The sequence below is a fragment of the Gavia stellata genome, chromosome 7 (genome assembly GCF_030936135.1).
Source record: "Gavia stellata isolate bGavSte3 chromosome 7, bGavSte3.hap2, whole genome shotgun sequence".
Taxonomy (NCBI): domain Eukaryota; kingdom Metazoa; phylum Chordata; class Aves; order Gaviiformes; family Gaviidae; genus Gavia; species Gavia stellata.
Window position 1 is genome coordinate 4,781,804 of NC_082600.1, and position 16,034 is coordinate 4,797,837.

General features: G+C 42.6%; 1 protein-coding gene across 1 annotated transcript; it reads left to right on the forward strand.

Annotated features, from left to right (window-relative positions):
* The first annotated feature begins 1,420 nt into the window (after window positions 1-1,420).
* Window positions 1,421-13,837, forward strand: CGRRF1 (cell growth regulator with ring finger domain 1). Its single transcript, XM_059819772.1, has 6 exons — window positions 1,421-1,553; window positions 6,448-6,587; window positions 7,883-8,060; window positions 8,253-8,400; window positions 11,148-11,255; window positions 12,599-13,837. The coding sequence occupies exons 1-6, from the start codon at window positions 1,450-1,452 to the stop codon at window positions 12,947-12,949; spliced, it is 1,029 nt and encodes a 342-aa protein (XP_059675755.1). The 5' UTR covers window positions 1,421-1,449; the 3' UTR covers window positions 12,950-13,837.
* Window positions 13,838-16,034: the final 2,197 nt, after the last annotated feature.

The following is a 16,034-nucleotide window of genomic DNA, read 5'->3' on the forward strand; positions in this document are numbered from 1 at the left end:
CGCAGGGGAGAGAGAGGGAAGGGGCGCGGGCGCGTGCCGCTGCCCCACGTGACGCCCGGGTCTCGCACTCCGCTGTGCCCCGCCCCGTTGCCATGGCGCCTCGGCCCCGCCCTCCCGCGGAGTCATGGCAACGGGGCGGGGCCGTGTGCAAGCGGCGGGCGGGTGTTCCCTCACGCACGGTCGGTCGGCCCTGGAGGCGGCGGGGCTGCGCCCGGGGGGCCGGAGGGACGGGCTCGGAATGGGGCCTTCTGTTCCTCAGCGGTTAACGTGCCCTAAGGGTGACAATATTTAAATATTAAAGAATAATATTTAAACCCTGATGCGCAGAGGATCCTCCTCGTGCCGAGGCCGGGCTGGGTTATCAGCCCACAGGCCGGGTCAGGAGCAGGCCTGGGGCCGGTGACCACGCTTAGACGAGGCCATTAAGGCCTATTAGTAACTTCACATCCTTTACCAAAACACCAGAGAATACACATAGAAAAATGGCTGTTAAAAAGGCCTCAGCTGGGATGTCTGTCTCATTAAACGTGAGAAAACGCAAGCATGAGACAGAAGTTCTGCTGCTCGTGGTACTTCTGGTTTATACAAGTTGAGCGTAATTCTGGAAGTAAACCAGGATTTACACGAGCAGCGAGTGCGAGGCGGACGCTTCTCTTCCATAATAGGCTGTTGGTGGAGGGCTGCCTTGGTGCTGGAGGAAATATCTGGCCTTTTTTGTGCTGCTGGGAATTTAAGCTGCCCTAACAGAAAAGAAAATGCTTTCTCGGTGATCCCGTAACAGGGAGAATTAAGAATATCATCGCTTTGCTTGCTCAAAGAGAATGGAAGTATAGACGAAGACTTCACATCTCAGATACGACCTCTTGCGAATTATATTGATGACTTAAATGTGGGATCTGTAAGATAAAACGGCAGATTTTCAGCGCGAGCTTCAGTAAACACCATGGAAGTGCAGGATTGCTGAGCAGCTGTTGAAGCATCGCTTGATCTCTGTACGCTCTTAAATACAGCTGTTTCCTCGTGCGGTATTGTGTGGGTAAGTTGCTTATTCATTTCAGTATACAAAAAATACTCGAGTAGTGCTCTATTTAGAATTAAAGGTCACGGGAGGAATTTGGCAGCGTCCCATCTTTACTCGAGGTCAGTTTTCTAAGGGCCAGGCTTGCCCCAGCTGAGGCGGGGAGGTGTTTGAAGGCGGGTTGTGCCGGTTGCGCACATACCCGATTTTTATTACTTCAATGCTTTGTGCTAATCCCGGCAGCCGGGGAACCCTCGGGCCGTCACTAGGCAACGCAGCCCCGCCCTCCGGACCCGCCCACCTCCGGGCAAGCTGAGGGCAATGGCTTCACACAGCTACCGCGCATGCGCCCGGCCGTGGGAGCCGGTGGGGTCTGTGGCGAGGCGGGCGGCGCGGCCTGGCTCTGCCCCGCCGTGGGGCGGCTCGGCCCTATGGCAGCCGTGTTCCTCGTCACGCTCTACGAGTACTCGCCGCTCTTCTACATCACCGTGGTGTTCGTCTGCTTCCTCGTCACCAGCGGCCTGGTGCTGGGCTGGTGAGTGCGGCGGGGCGGCCGGCGCCGGCTGTGGGGGCAGCGTGTGGGGCCGACACCGACCCTGTGGGGCTGGCCCTGCCTGTGGAGGCCGGTCTGGGGCGATGGGCCTTAGCTGCGGAGGGCTGGCGGTATAATGAGGTGGCGTGGCTTGGGAGGGGGGTAATGGGAGCTGGAACCCCTTGGGGAATGAGCTCCGGGGGTGTGGGGTGGCCCTGGGGTGGGACAGCGCCGGGGCTGGCGGTGGGGATGGGTGTGTGGGGCCTGGCAGTGGTCGGGGAAGTGGGGTGAGGGGGGCTAGCACTGACCATAGGGGAAGAGGGGCTGCTCTAGCAGGAGAAGCTGAGGATGAAAGCTGTGGAGAAAACAGGGTGGCTGGGAGAGGACTTGACCCAAGTGGGGGGGTGGGTGTCAGGGAGGGCTGCTCCAAGGGGAAAGTTTGGTACCTTTGGAGATGGACATCTCCAATCTTGGTGGTAGATAAAATGAGCAGATACTGAGTAAGGTGCCTGGCATTAGGCTGGGTAGCAGCTAAATCTGCCAGGCTTTAAAGCAGAGTTGTTACTGAGGTGTGAGACTACCCAGGACTGCTGATGGGGCACCAGTCTGTTCCACTGCTGAAGCTCAGAGGAGAAGGGAGTGTTTCAGGTGAACCGAACAGGGTGCTGGGACTGGGATGGGGACAAGCCTTAAATAGCTGACCTGCTAAAGAGTCTAGAGGGGTGATGACTGCAGACCCTCCCCTACTCTCTTTTGAGAGGGTTCAGCGAAGATGTCACTGTTGCCTTTTTCAGAAATAGGTCCCTGAATGTCTGTCTGTAGCACCGTTCTGTTTGTTTTCCTGCCAACTCAGGAGTGTCCATAAATGTAAACATGGATACTTGCCAAGTGGAGAGCATTGATTAGCAATCAAAATAATTTATGTAGGAATTGTGGATACACCACACTTCTGGAGAGAATAAAATCGAGTTACTGCATTTCTGCCATTGGCTTCACATTAGTATCTGTAGCACTGTGCTTCAGTTTTTTCCTTCCTTTGACTCTCTTTGAATTACAGACGTTTTAGCTGTAGCTGTTTGTTCTCTTGGCAGCTTATAAATACTCTGCCTGACTTTTCCTTTAGTGCAAGGTCTTCCCCTTTTTACATCACTTTGTTAGCTGCCATTGGCTCAAACATATGCCATCTATTACTTTCAATGTGAATGAAGCATATCTTTTCATCTTTCAGATATGCTTTGTGGAAAGTTTTTGTTCTTGTTTTGCATTGCCTCCCCTAGTGCTGGGTAGGTGGTAGTGAAGGCAAGACTGGGGTTTTTGTTATCTTTCTGCTGGATGAAGCTCCACCTCATTATTTACTTGGAGAGAGAGGTGCTAGAAATCCTTTTCATAATTCTCTTTGTCCCACTGCACACTGACGGTATTATATTGCCATCCACTTCTCTCCACTTTCCCTTTTTTGCTTTATCTGTTCTTAAAATTATCATCTTAAAAAAAAAAAAAGATACTGAGTCACGACTCAAATAAATTTCCTGCATGTATATCTCAAACCAGTGATCCTTTATCAGTTTAATCATTGTTTATCTGCTTATAATAGATGCTTTGCAATCCCCTGCTGTAAAATGTCTGAAATAAGTGTGCCAGAAGATCCTTACATCTGCACACGTGTCCGCTGATGCTTTTTGGGCTACAGGCTGTGCAGAGGACCGTTCAGATGCATTTTTATTTCAGAATCAGAGATTCTAGGTGCATCTGCACTAGATATTATAGCAGTTTATGTAAATATATACAAACTGTCTTCAAACTAGTTTGTTAAGGAACTGTTAGGCAAGTAGAAGCAGTAGCCAGGAGCTCAGCACATACAGATATGTGAGTATGTGGCCAGCTGCTCAGAGATATTTGCTGCTACCTTTGAACTCTGCCGTACCGTGGCCGTACGATCAAGAGCCTCCAAGCAACTTCAGTGTGTCTGCAGTTGCAGTTACAGTTTAAGGGCTCGTGAACTTACTCATGAAAACAACTTGATCCTTTATTTGCTACACAGAGTACTATAAATGCATATGGTGTCGTATGAGTACATAATATTTCATATATTGCTGTAACGACGTTTTGTTTCCCCCATCATTTTCAGCATCAATCATAATCTTGTTTTATGGATGTGTTCATGATAGTGTCAGTCAGCCTGAAAAACACCAACTGGTTAGGAATGTTAATGTTTTCATTTGCAAAACCATGTACTGATTTGATGAGCGTCTGTTTTTATGGCCAACCCTGGATACCTGTGGCTCTGATCAGAGAGTCTAAGTAGGTTACTGCACAGGTAGCTTTCTAGAGCCAGCCCATTAGATGCTCTGGGCGTAGGAATGAAGTGGAATTTAGATTAGCTGAATATGGTCCTGTGTGTCGTCTTTATAGCTGGAGATGAATGCTCATATTAGGACATGCTGTAGGCTCAGCACCTGTTTGAGGTCCAGACTGCTCTTTGGAGAAATTACCTCATGAACAAAACCATTGGAAACTCCTGCCTTTTCTAAACTAGCATTGTTCTGAAGAAATTAATTTTCCCCTATATCAGCTAATGATCTAGGCTGATAGAATATTAGATCACAAAATAAAAACTACATCTTTATTCATCCTTCATACGCTGAATTCTACCTTAAAATTTACAGAAGCACTGTACCTTATTGCTGAACAGAAAGGCCTTTTTGCCTTCAGCTGCTGCTAAAACTGTACTAGAGGGTTTTTTCTATGGCTGCTTTCCATGGTGATTATCCTGTTGCTTTTGACCAGCGAAGAAAGTTTCCAAAGAACAGGGTTTTTACTTCGGAATCAGCCAGATGGTATAAAACGGGAGGCATCTTTATGTGCGGCTGGAGAGATTAGCTCCATTGAGTTTTGGATATTGAATAAGTGAAACAGCTGCTGCACCTGGTTTCTTTGTGAGTAAGATGTTTTAACTGGTGTACTTCATTACAGCCCCAGTGAAGTCAGTGTGGCTGTTTTTACTTGCATCAGAGAGAGATTTGACCCTCCATGTGCACAAACTTAAGTGTGGCTGAGCGCCCTATATTATATCATCGAAGAAATGCGAATGTTTCCATCAAAGTCTAGCAAACCAAAGGAATTTATCAAAGATGGAGTAATGAGTATAGAGTATTTTCCGCCAGCTCAATCTCTTTCCTCTTTGGGGTATCTGTGACACTTGGGCACGCAAGACATTAAGTGGTAAAGGCAAATATTTGTTAGACTGCCAGGAACAGGTTGTTGCTATTGAGAATGGATTTGAGAATTTTTTTCTGAAGTAGTTTCCTCAATTTGAAAATCACTTTTGACTGACGTTTTTCCCTGTTAGTCTTACAAAGGGTGCCCCTCCAACATGAATCAATAGAAAGGAGCCCAATGTCAGTAAAAGCTCTGCTTTTCTTTTTCGCAGGAGTTGGAAAAGATTTTAAACCCAGGAGAAAGTAGCAGTTAAGCCACAAAATTGTCTGTTTGGCTCAGAGCTGTGTTGTACGTGAAATTACTTTTGCAATTTTCAAACTGATTACATTGCAGTTGGTAGTGCCCTTTTCAGCTTGAGTTATTGACATGAGACCCACCTTACTGTAACAGCAGCTATTTCAGTATACTAAATGGAAACAATTGATGCAGGGAAGAGCCGATGCTTCGTGCCATTCAGAGTTTTCCAGCACCCAATATGCTCATGACTGCATAAACCAAAATTCGAAGCCATTAAACAGGCCATCACGCCAACAGTACAGGTGGCAGCGACAAAAGCACAAATTCAGGAAAGTGCAGCCTGAGCTAATTAATAACTGTTTTCTAAAATGCATTAGCAAAAGACTCCCTCAGTCTCTCCCTGTTGCCTTACTAATGAGGCAGGAGTGGATTAATGCAGTTAAGAAAATCTCTTCAGTCTTCGAACTAGTCTTTTGATTGCATATCTGGGACCGTTTCTCTAATCAGCTTTTGGTTATTGAAAGTTATTGCTGTCGCCTTAAAAAGTGAATTATTTTTAGCCTAGTGTAAAAGGAAGTCTGTTGTGGAGCTTGTTTTGTAGATCCTGACCTTCTGTAGTGGTTCTTTTAAAAGCTCCAGGCAATATGAAAATCTTGGGGTTTTTAATTGATGTCAGAAATCATCCCAAAATATTCTTCCTCACTTTCTTTGATTTTTATTTTGATTCATAGGGTGTTTAAACTTTTAAACCATTGCTTCGTTATCCTTTTAGGGTCAGAATATCACTTGGGCTAGTGTGCTAGTTTTGGCTTTGAAGGGGTCTTAGAGTCTGAGCTTTGACTCAGTCTTGACTATTTAGCACTTGGTTTCTGGCTTGAAGCAGAGGCTTTACAGCCTGATTTAATATCAGCATATTACTGTAATTGAGGCTTACATGGGAAATTGGGATCTTATTCTCCCATAAAAATATCTTGCTGGCTGTAGTTACAGCTAGAAATATCTTAGGGCTGAATGATTTACTCTGAGGTCTTCCTTTTGAGCACTCAATCCATTAAGGCTGTTCCATCTTTGCAAGCAGCGATTTTTTTTTTGGGTCCTGTGTCGGGATGTGCAGAATGTCAATTGGGAGAAGGCTCCAGCGAAGTGTTTACCACTAGAGGGCATTGACCATTCTTGTTAATTTTATTCTCTTTCTGGAAACACAGGAGTGAAGTATTCTCCCCTTACAGATTTTCTGTATCACTGTGCAGACTCCTACCTTCTGCCACAAAAAGCTGGAGTCAGATTGGCAGGCTGTATTATGCATGCATCCTAGCAGATATTCTGCAAAGCCAAGCTAGCGCTATTTGTTGTGCTGCTTGCTATTTAGAGCTGAAGAAAAACTCAAATGTGTCAATGCTAGCACTTAACCCACTTGTTCTTCTTGTTTCATGTCTCATAGGTTTGGGTTGGGTGTTCCTGTTATTCTGAGAAACTCAGAAGAAACAGAATCCAGCACAAGAGTTTTGAAAAAGCAGATGAGACAAGTGAAGAATCCTTTTGGGTTAGAAATCCCTCATCCTGCTACAGCTTCAGTAACAAGTCAGTGGATTTCTGATGTGCTTGATTTTTGTCAGTTTGGGTTCCTGAGCTTAGTACTATGTTTTCTTGCTCTCACCTTTTTCCTTTATCAGAATTCCTCCAGAACATGCTTCCTCCCATCTTTACAACAGAAATAATTTTTACACAGCTTATAAATGTGGTGCTTTTAAAAGTTAAATGTTTGGATATTTAAGTGCAGTTTGATTCTTATTAATGAAACATTTCCTGCTGTAACAGATTTTTAAGTAACAAAAACATTTGCAGATTACCAGCTGCTGTGGGTGTTTTTGTAAACTTTACAGAATTGTAGAATTCTATAGAATTCATTATAGAATATATGCTGCCCACTTAAATCTAAGTCCAGACCTCCAGCAGTGTTTGGAAGTGCACTATGTTTAAAAAAAAAATTTAAAAAATCTCCCTCTCTCTCTATCTGTGCTTCAGTGGAAACTGAATTTAAATGTCTCTTTGGGTCAGAGTTCAAGTGGTTCCTAACATCCTTGAAATCACCCATGTAGGAAGTGAAATTCATGCCTTTCTGCATCACTGGAAAGTAGTAAGCAAGGCTGAGCATCTTCCACCAACACACATGTGGAGCCTTCCTATGAATGAGATAAGGGCTGCCTTCCTATGAATGAGAAAAGGGCTGCAGCAGTTTTACCCCTTCCTCAACATAAAAAAAAACCAACCCCAAAACCAACAAACCCAACAGTTTAGTCTTCGGGTAACTTGGATTTTTCAGGAGGTTTGAGCACTTGAATTTGGTGGGACTTTTCAAGAGTTCTGCTCCTGTTTGTGCAGTAAGTGTTCAGAAGTTAATGAGTTGGGTGCTTGATTTTTAGAAAAGAAATGGAGTGCAAAGATCCTCTTGTTGTCCTCCCTCTGCATGATCAAGAGGGCCTATTCTTTGAGACCAGAGAGGGTGTTGTAGGCCAGTGATCCAATTAATACCATTATCTAAGAAGGGAACGGACTTTGGGCTAGGGGTTGTGCTCTTGGGTCTGCCAGCGAGTGTGTAAAATGTTACCAGAAGTTAAAATTTACCCTTCATAAAATGCACATTACTTTTGTTAGCTTAATCAGCCATTTTATCTCCTCGCACCCACTTCCTCATGTCCACGGACTTTCATAAGCACTAAACCTAGTCTAAATGCTTAGAAGATTAGATTATAATGATAAAAATCTGGGACACTGAAATTGTTTTCTGCCTGTTGCCCTTTAAGAACCTACACTTAGCAGTTCCAGAATTCCTGCACTTTGGTGAGTTAATTAAATCCTTATCTTCTTTCTACAAGAGGGTATAACACTGACACCTGATTGTCTGGAAGACTGTATTCTTACATGCTACTGGGGCTGCAGTGTTCAAAAACTCCACGAAGCGTTGCAGAAACATGTCTACTGCTTCAGAATAAAGACTCCTCAGGCATTAGAGGATGCTCTGTACAGTGAATACCTCTATCGACAACAGTACTTGTATCCTTTTTTAAATTGTTTTGACAAAATATGCTAATTTCTTGGCAGAGGGGGTGTTGAGACTTGTGAACACTCGGCAGTTCTTGGCACAATATATTTATGAACAAATATGATGAAAAATATTCTTTATGCAAACGTCACATTTGTCTACAATTGCACCGACACTGGTTGTTTTCCTTGACACATATAAAGCATTAAAAAAAATGACAAGGAGGAAAAATATTGTCAGTTACCAGAAGATGCTCAAGTTGTCGATTTTGGCCCAGTGCCTAGATCTCGCTATCCGTTGATAGCATTGTTGACGTTAGCTGATGAAGATGACAGAGAAATATATGATATTGTAAGTAAGACAAGACTATATTTTAGGGTCGCTATATTTAAGGTCCGAATGTTTCAGGAGACAGGCTTGAATAAAACAGCTTCCTTTCCCTGTCCCCCATAATTTGGTCCCTAATTTTATCACTGATGAGTCCAGGGGAGCATGGCAAGAGCGCAAGGATCATTGTTATATAAAAACTATGTATGCCATTCAAAAGACGCTTATGATTTTCACAAAGCTCATATCTGCAAAGGTCTTTATGGTAAGCTCTGTGGTCAGACAAACTAGGGTTGTGGTAGGTTAGTAAGCTATTACTCTGATTTTTCTGATCACATAATCCTGTGGTGGAGCTCTTGCACTGATACGGTCATTTGGATTGCTGTTGGCAAGGTAGGAGGATATTTTTTTTTTTAGTGTCTGGCACAGATGCTTGAGCTGATTGCTGACTTGGCTGTTAGGAACATAGAAATTACCTTTCTGCGACAGGCCCAAGTCTATGTAATGCAGTACATTACGTCTCCCAGTAGCCACCTCCAGGTCATTTACAGGAAGGTGTTGAAGGTCTTGCAGTAGACTGATAAGAGATACTCAGCTCCCCAAAAAGGTTTCCTCCTAAGCTCTTACAGTTAAAGCAGCTTCAGCCTTGTCACATGCAGTTCAATATCCCTTCTAGACTCTAACTCATACTCGAAATGGGCTGATTCTTTTTGGAACGATTTGGGACACCCTTTTCTCTCCCATTTTTTCATTTGGTTGATAATCTGATAGCACTAACTGCTTGAACAATAATACAAATGAGCTCGGAAGAAAATTGCCTAAATCCACTGAACATTTTTCCATATGTTCATTTGGAAATTGTTTGTGATCACACCAGTGCCTAAGAAATCTGTTCCCTTTCCAAGTGATGCCTGTCCTTGGCTTCTTGTCACTTGACCTTAGGACTGTCTTCCTCCCTGCCATCTCCACTTGAGATTTCACCCCTTGCCCCCAGCTGTTTCCCAGATTAGTACATCTATATCTGTTTAGAGCTCAGATTAGTTTAATATAAAGAGACTGTAAATTTCATATTTGAATGTGTTTGACATTAGCATGGACATGAATTAGTAACACCTCTCTTTTGTTCCTTCTCATGAAAGAAAGGGATGGGAGGAGAGCGGGGGAAGTATTTTTCCCCTGGTTTTGGAGAAAAGGAACACAACTCGGATGTGTTAAAATGGTCAAATGAGTAACTCCACCTCAACTCCTTGCTAGGCAAATGTCAGAATTGCATCTGTTGCTGTTGAAACAAACTTGTAAAATATAAATGCAGTGTGGAAGGGGATCTTTGCCACTGTGGCCAGTATGGTATTAGCGCATTACTCTCACATCAGTGCATCAAGCTCCATCTTGAATTATTTGTGCGTGTGTGTGTCCATCACACCATCACATGGTGTTCCAGTATCTCTTTTTTTGGGGGTCTGATTTCCATCCTAACTGTCTTATGGCCAGATCATACCTATTTGGTTTTGTGCCATAATTTTCCTCTAGCTCCAGAAAATTAGCAGGACCATATGTAAGAGTTACAGAAATTATTTGAAGCCTGGCAGGGCTAAGATAGAAGAAGACTTAGATCTTAGGCCTGTGTATAAAACAGAAGATTGAGAAGTAACTTGGTTATGGCGTACAAGCATTTACAAAGAGAGAAAATACCTGGTGCTCGAGGGGAGGGGGTCCTATAATCAAACAGCATAGCATTTCTACTAGATCATAGTATCACTGTATATGTTTCTATACTACGGGAGAGCACAACAGAGGAGACAATAGCTTGAAGATCGAGATGCTAGCATTAGTAACTGGTCCCACTCACAGTTAAAAAGTTGCCTAGGTGTCTGAACAAACTATGAATTGAGGATGTGTGTCATCATTAAGAAAGCACTTATGTTCTGGTGGGATGACATAACACGAATACACTGAGAACTGTTAGCTTTTAAACTCTTACTATCAAAACACAAAATCAGTCATTTTAATGGAGATTTAATGGCTTTCAGGTTCCAAAACAAAGCTAATAGTGGTGTAGAGGATTTTATTTTTTTGAGGCATTGTGATTTAGAAAAAAAGACCTTATTGCCAAAGAATAGTAAATTCAGTTAGTATAAATACTTATGTATAGGTACGTATATATTTAAACTCTGCATGTCATTAGCCATGTGTGGATTTTGAAGTGCAAGTCCAATTTGCCTTTAAATTTTTTTTTTTTAAACAAAACAGCTTTCTTCTATATTTCATTTCTCTTTTGACAGCTTCTGGAAACTACATTAGTACTGAATTTCACTTTCTTTTTTCCCCTGCTTTTTAGAGGCTATTACATAATTTGGGCAGGGTGAGGGGTATTAGGCACAGCATGCAAGCTTAGAGTGCTTTTATTTTCAGAAAAGTGACTCTAAAGTCAGCCCTTGGGGTCCTTTCATAGTACTTTCCAGTGAAATTTGTCTTTTGCGTACTTGGTTTACAAGCCAGTCGGTGATACTTCTAAATGCTTTTTGAAGTCTAAAAACTCCACGGAGAACCAGGGCAGAAAGCTGAAGTGCCACAAAGCGCAGTGTTGTGCCACGTCCTGTTTTTACCTTGCCCAGCATATTTTTTTTGATCCGTGCTTGCAGTCAACATTGTTGAAGTCCTGATTAAGCAAGTCAGAGGTTGTAACAAAGTATGCAATCTTTCAAGCAAACTGCTCTATATGAATCATATAATGAAAAGGAAAGTTATTAAACCTAGCTTTTTTTTGGTAGATTTCAATGGTGGCTGTAATTCACATTCCTGATGAGAGCTACAGACTTTCCTGCAGAATATTGTATCAGTATCTACTTCTAGCTCAAGGTCAATACCATGATCTGAAGGTAAGCCACCTACTGAGTCTTATTTCATTTGGGCGACAGTGTTAACTTTAGTTTGTGTAGGCTTTCAGGAGCCTAAATTAGTGTAAGATTTTTATTGTCATGCAAAGAACTAGATAATAGCTAAAATTAAGTAGTACAGAAATATTTTATATTAAAATATTCAAGATTTCATGGAGAAATTACTTGATTCTAGTCTAGGAGGCCTAGGTCGTGTCCACTTATTAAAGCAGTAGTAAAAAATTAACTAGTTGTTGAGTGCTTCCTCTTTACAGAACATTTGTCACCTCCTTGCTAGTCTCTCAAACCAGCACTCTCTCCTGTACTGCCCTTCAGTTGGGAAAGCCTAAGAAGAAATTTTTTTTTTAAATTTCTTTTTACCGCAGTACATGCACAAAGGTTAGGAATCTGCCTAGCACATACCATGATAAGTGAAACCAACGTTCTCATTGTTCCATTCCAGTTTCCCTTATCTATGCATGTTGTGGGACCATCTTTGTCCTGTGTCTGCCAGGCAGTTGATGATGTGATTCTATCCTATTCGCTTTTATATTATTGTGATAATAAAACTAACATATGATATTGATAAGTTAGAAATTGGGGCAAATTAATTCTGTTGACTCAATTAGCATTGATTTAGAAGTAGATTTGTCCAAAGAGATGTTTGTCCTGACATAGCTGATCCAGGTAAACTTCCCTGTTGATCCCCTTAAGCTTTCTTTTCACATATGATTGCCATTGTAAAAACACTGCTGAAACTGAACAGAAATAACTGTGCAGCTGCATTTTGTGTAGTTGTATAGAGTGTTCTCTGTGGACACCTTTGGCTGCATGGTAGTTTACTGGCTTTATTAAGAGATCGTGCCCAGAAGAATTTGCACGTCATGTAAAATAAGACAAAAAGGAGTAGGGGATTATAGTATGACCAAGAGCGGAATGGCTTGAGTGAAGTAGATTTGACAGCTTGGCGGATATATATTTTGGTAGGAAGGGATAGAAGCATCCCTCTAAGCATAGAGAATGATAAACCAGAAACAGAAATTTGAGCTGCTCAAAACCTGGGCAGTTCTGTTAAAGTTCATGCATGTACATTGATTTGATTCAGCTAAGATTTGATGACTTATCCATAATATTTTCCCAGAGTTCTATGTAATTTTATGCTTCTGAAATACATTTAACTGAAGGCCAGGCAACTGTCAGGACTCGTGCACAGAGTGACTCTGGCACTGTTTGACCCAGTGGAAACCAGTGAATCTGACCCAGCAGAACTTGAATTGCATGCGAGTGTTCAGGTATCTGGGGAGAGTTTGTTGACTTCTAAATGTTTGTGTATATGTGTATTTTAGCAGCTTTTCATGTCTGCAAATAGTACTGCACTGTCTTCAAGCGATACGTCCCCTGGTGAGAGAAGCACTGACAGAAGCTTGCTAGAAAAGGCCGGACTGGCTGAAGATGAACCAGAATTGCATGAAGAGAACAGTAAAGACTGTGTTGTTTGCCAGAATGGCACAGTGAACTGGGTACTCCTACCCTGCAGGCACGCGTGCTTGTGTGATGGCTGCATTAAGTATTTTCAGCAGTGTCCAATGTGTAGGCAGTTTGTTCAAGAATCTTTTCCGCTTTCCAGTAAAAAGGAGCAAGATGAAGATGAATCAACCCGTATCTTGCAAGATGTTCTTCCTGGAAGAGTTTTTTAATGGGGGGGGGGAAAATAGAAGTGGGTTGTATGCACCAAGATTAAATGTAGAAAACAGACTGTTCATGGGAGGATATGTAGCATTAACTAGTACGGTTTTGCTTTTTATTGTTAGGTAATTTTCAACTTCCTTACTTGTCTTTGCTCCGTATGCTCGCAGGAACACTACGTTTATCCATGCAATGTGGACAGAAGAAGCGTGTAGGATATCTTTGAAGGATGTGATTTTATTTATAACTTCGTACTAGTTTTTCATGGAGTACTATTGGAGCTTATTTTGATTACTAAATTTAGTATATCTACTAAAAAAAGAATAAAACTTGCAAGTGAAGTTGCACACAGCTCATTCTATATTTATTGTATTTAAAATACTAGAGCAATATATAATTTTAACTCAGTATAATTTAGAAACATAGCACTTTACAGAATGTATCAAATGAAGGAAAGTAAATATTCTTCCCTGTTAAACCCGTGTATATTTATTTTGAAGATGAAGGCTGGACTGTGGCAGGAGCTGGGTATTCAGGATACTGTTTCTGGCTCTTTTGAAAGATTTGTGTGTGTGCGTGCATGCATGTGTGTGTGAGGGACCTTAGCCAGAGCCTGTCGGAATGAGTGGAAAGACTTTTGTTGATTATTGTTGGCTTCAACTGAACGTTGCTGACACTTTCAAGCCTAAGCCTCTGCTATGTCATCTTGAGACACAGACTTTCAGTCTTGTTAGCAATGGCTGTAAGAACTTGTTCTCCATGCAAATGTTCGTTAATTACTCCATAGAGTGGTTACTTGGGCAGTTTTATGGTGCTATTCTTATACGAGTCGCCTGCTTTGGGGAATTTCCAACTCTTTTTACTTGCATTGTCAGCTTGGATGCAGTTAACCGTTTACCTTTTATCAGCAGTCCCAGGGAATTTACTTTAATAAAGAAGCTAAAGAATAGCAGAAATTTATTTCTTTTTCCCTCCAATGGTGTATTGTCAAAAGCAATAAAAATGGCTGTTGAGAAGAGAAAGTGTTGGTTTGCTTCTTAAGAGAGCCGAATTCTCCTAAAGACAGACGGGCTGGATTTCACATCTGCTCGGGCTGGGTTTCACATCTGCTCGTGTAAGACAAAAGCACAAACGCTCGTTAGAACCTCTAGAAAATGGGGAGTAGCTGCTTTCTGTCCTCCCTCTTGTTCCCTTGCAGCTTTGCCCCACATCCAATTCCAGGACAGCAGCTCAGTCTCAGGGAGAGAAAGCCATGCTCCAAGCTATTCAGCTGCAGTCTCCTGCAGTTCCTTTAACAGTGCTGCCATTACAAGGTATATGCAAGGTGCTGCACATCTCCAAAACGGGGTAGGAAGCTTCCCCCACTCAAAGGTATTCCGTCATTCTTTTTTTTTGTGTGTGGTTTTTTTTCGGCCATGACCCTGCTTCCAAACTCCTGGCAGTTGCCTCTGAGGAAAAGATTTAGGTTGTTGGTGGTGGAAAGAGTAATGCTTAGTTGTAAAGACAGAGTTTGGGAATTGATGCATGTAGCCACAGATTTCCAGCCAGTGATCAGTAGGCTGTTTGTAAGACAATTTATCTGCTCTACGTAAAGTGACCTTCCTTGCCAGGGACAACTCGGGAATAAACTGCTGGCCAAATCAGCCTTTTGTTTGCACTGTATATCAAACAGGAATTAAATACCTAGGCATCTGTGGGGACTGATAGTGCTTGCAGGGAACTTTGGAAGACAGATGGTTCTGTGTGGAAATCATCACGGCAAAGCATGGTGTATATGCTGCAATTCAGGAAGTTGAGAACAGCGAGAGGAGAGCAGAGAAGAATGTAATAGCAGAAGGAATGAGTGCTGGTGGCAGCAAGGCCGTACCTCAGATAAGAACACAATGCAGATGTGGAGCAACAACAGCGTGATGCAACTCGAGCAGATGCAGAGCTGCCTGTATTAAGAGAGAGTACAAAGGCTGTAAATATCGTACGGTGTCTTCACCACTCAGGGTGAATCACAGAGGCATGATGAGGGCTTGTCCTCTGTGTCACTATAGATAGTCCTCACCAGACCGCTTAGACACGTGTGTCTTAGTGCTAGTGAGAATGTGAACGTGCAAGAATGAGTGGGTGAAACAGTCTTAAAAATAACAATCACCTTCCCTTTCTATGTGGTCTCGCATTGAGCTGTGCTAGCTTGGTTGCAGCATGGGGGTAGTTGCTGAGTTTAGCCTCCTTATCTGTGTCATTAGCCTTGTTCTGCCATTAAAGGGGAGCAGCTAATGTGATGATGATGGAAATAATTACTCTTCAGACTTCCCTTCATATCCATGTGTCACTGTTGTGAAATGGAGAGCTGGTGTGAATTGTTCTAGGCCTCCGTGGGCTCTCAGAAAAATTAATATAAAGACCAAAGAGCCTGAGCCAATAGCTGTTTCCATACGAACAGCTTGTACTACCAGCATGTGGGATAGTGGCTGTACAGGTTGTTGTTCCAGAGGGGCAGGTTAACGTTGTGGTGGTTCTAACCCGGAGCTGGGCGCTGCTTAATAGTTTGCAGGGACTTGGTTTGTCCACATAGATGATCGAAGAGGTGGTGTTTACTGCTTGACCACAGTAGTCCCCGACATTAAATCAATTAATTAATATTTCCCAACAAGACAGCGTGATCCGAGCTTGTGGGCTTGTTTAATCTCAAAGTGAAATGGTATTCAAGTAACCCCACAGAGAATTGCCTGGTCTGTCTCATCCTTCAACCAATCGATGCCAGTATTAAATAATAATGGCAAACAGGATGTAGCCGTGCTGAACTGCCAGGTCATGTATTTACCATTAAGTCTGTCCCAGCTTTTCATTTGTTTCATGTTCTTTTAATAGCGTTTTCCAGAGATGCTTAGTTGCTTTATCAGATCTAACAAGCTTCCTTGCTGGCCCAAATCAAAGATCTGACTGAGAGTTATAAAAAGTGCAGTATCTGGCTTATTACATTTGCCCTTCTTCTAAGAAGCCATCTCACAATATAGATCAGGTGAGAAGTAAAAGGAGCAGCTCTAAAGCTGCCTTGTGTGTCCCCTGGTTGTCTTAAAATGGGGATTCAAGGCTCTAAGAGAG

What these genes read in the sequence shown, in the direction of transcription:
- CGRRF1 (XM_059819772.1), top strand. Translation starts at nt 1,450, where the DNA reads ATGGCAGCCGTGTTCCTCGTCACGCTCTACGAGTACTCGCCGCTCTTC. An exon ending in TGCTACAGCTTCAGTAACAA is followed by an intron (nt 6,588 to 7,882) that starts GTCAGTGGATTT and finishes TCTTTCTACAAG; the next exon opens with AGGGTATAACACTGACACCT. An exon ending in CTCTATCGACAACAGTACTT is followed by an intron (nt 8,061 to 8,252) that starts GTATCCTTTTTT and finishes ACACATATAAAG; the next exon opens with CATTAAAAAAAATGACAAGG.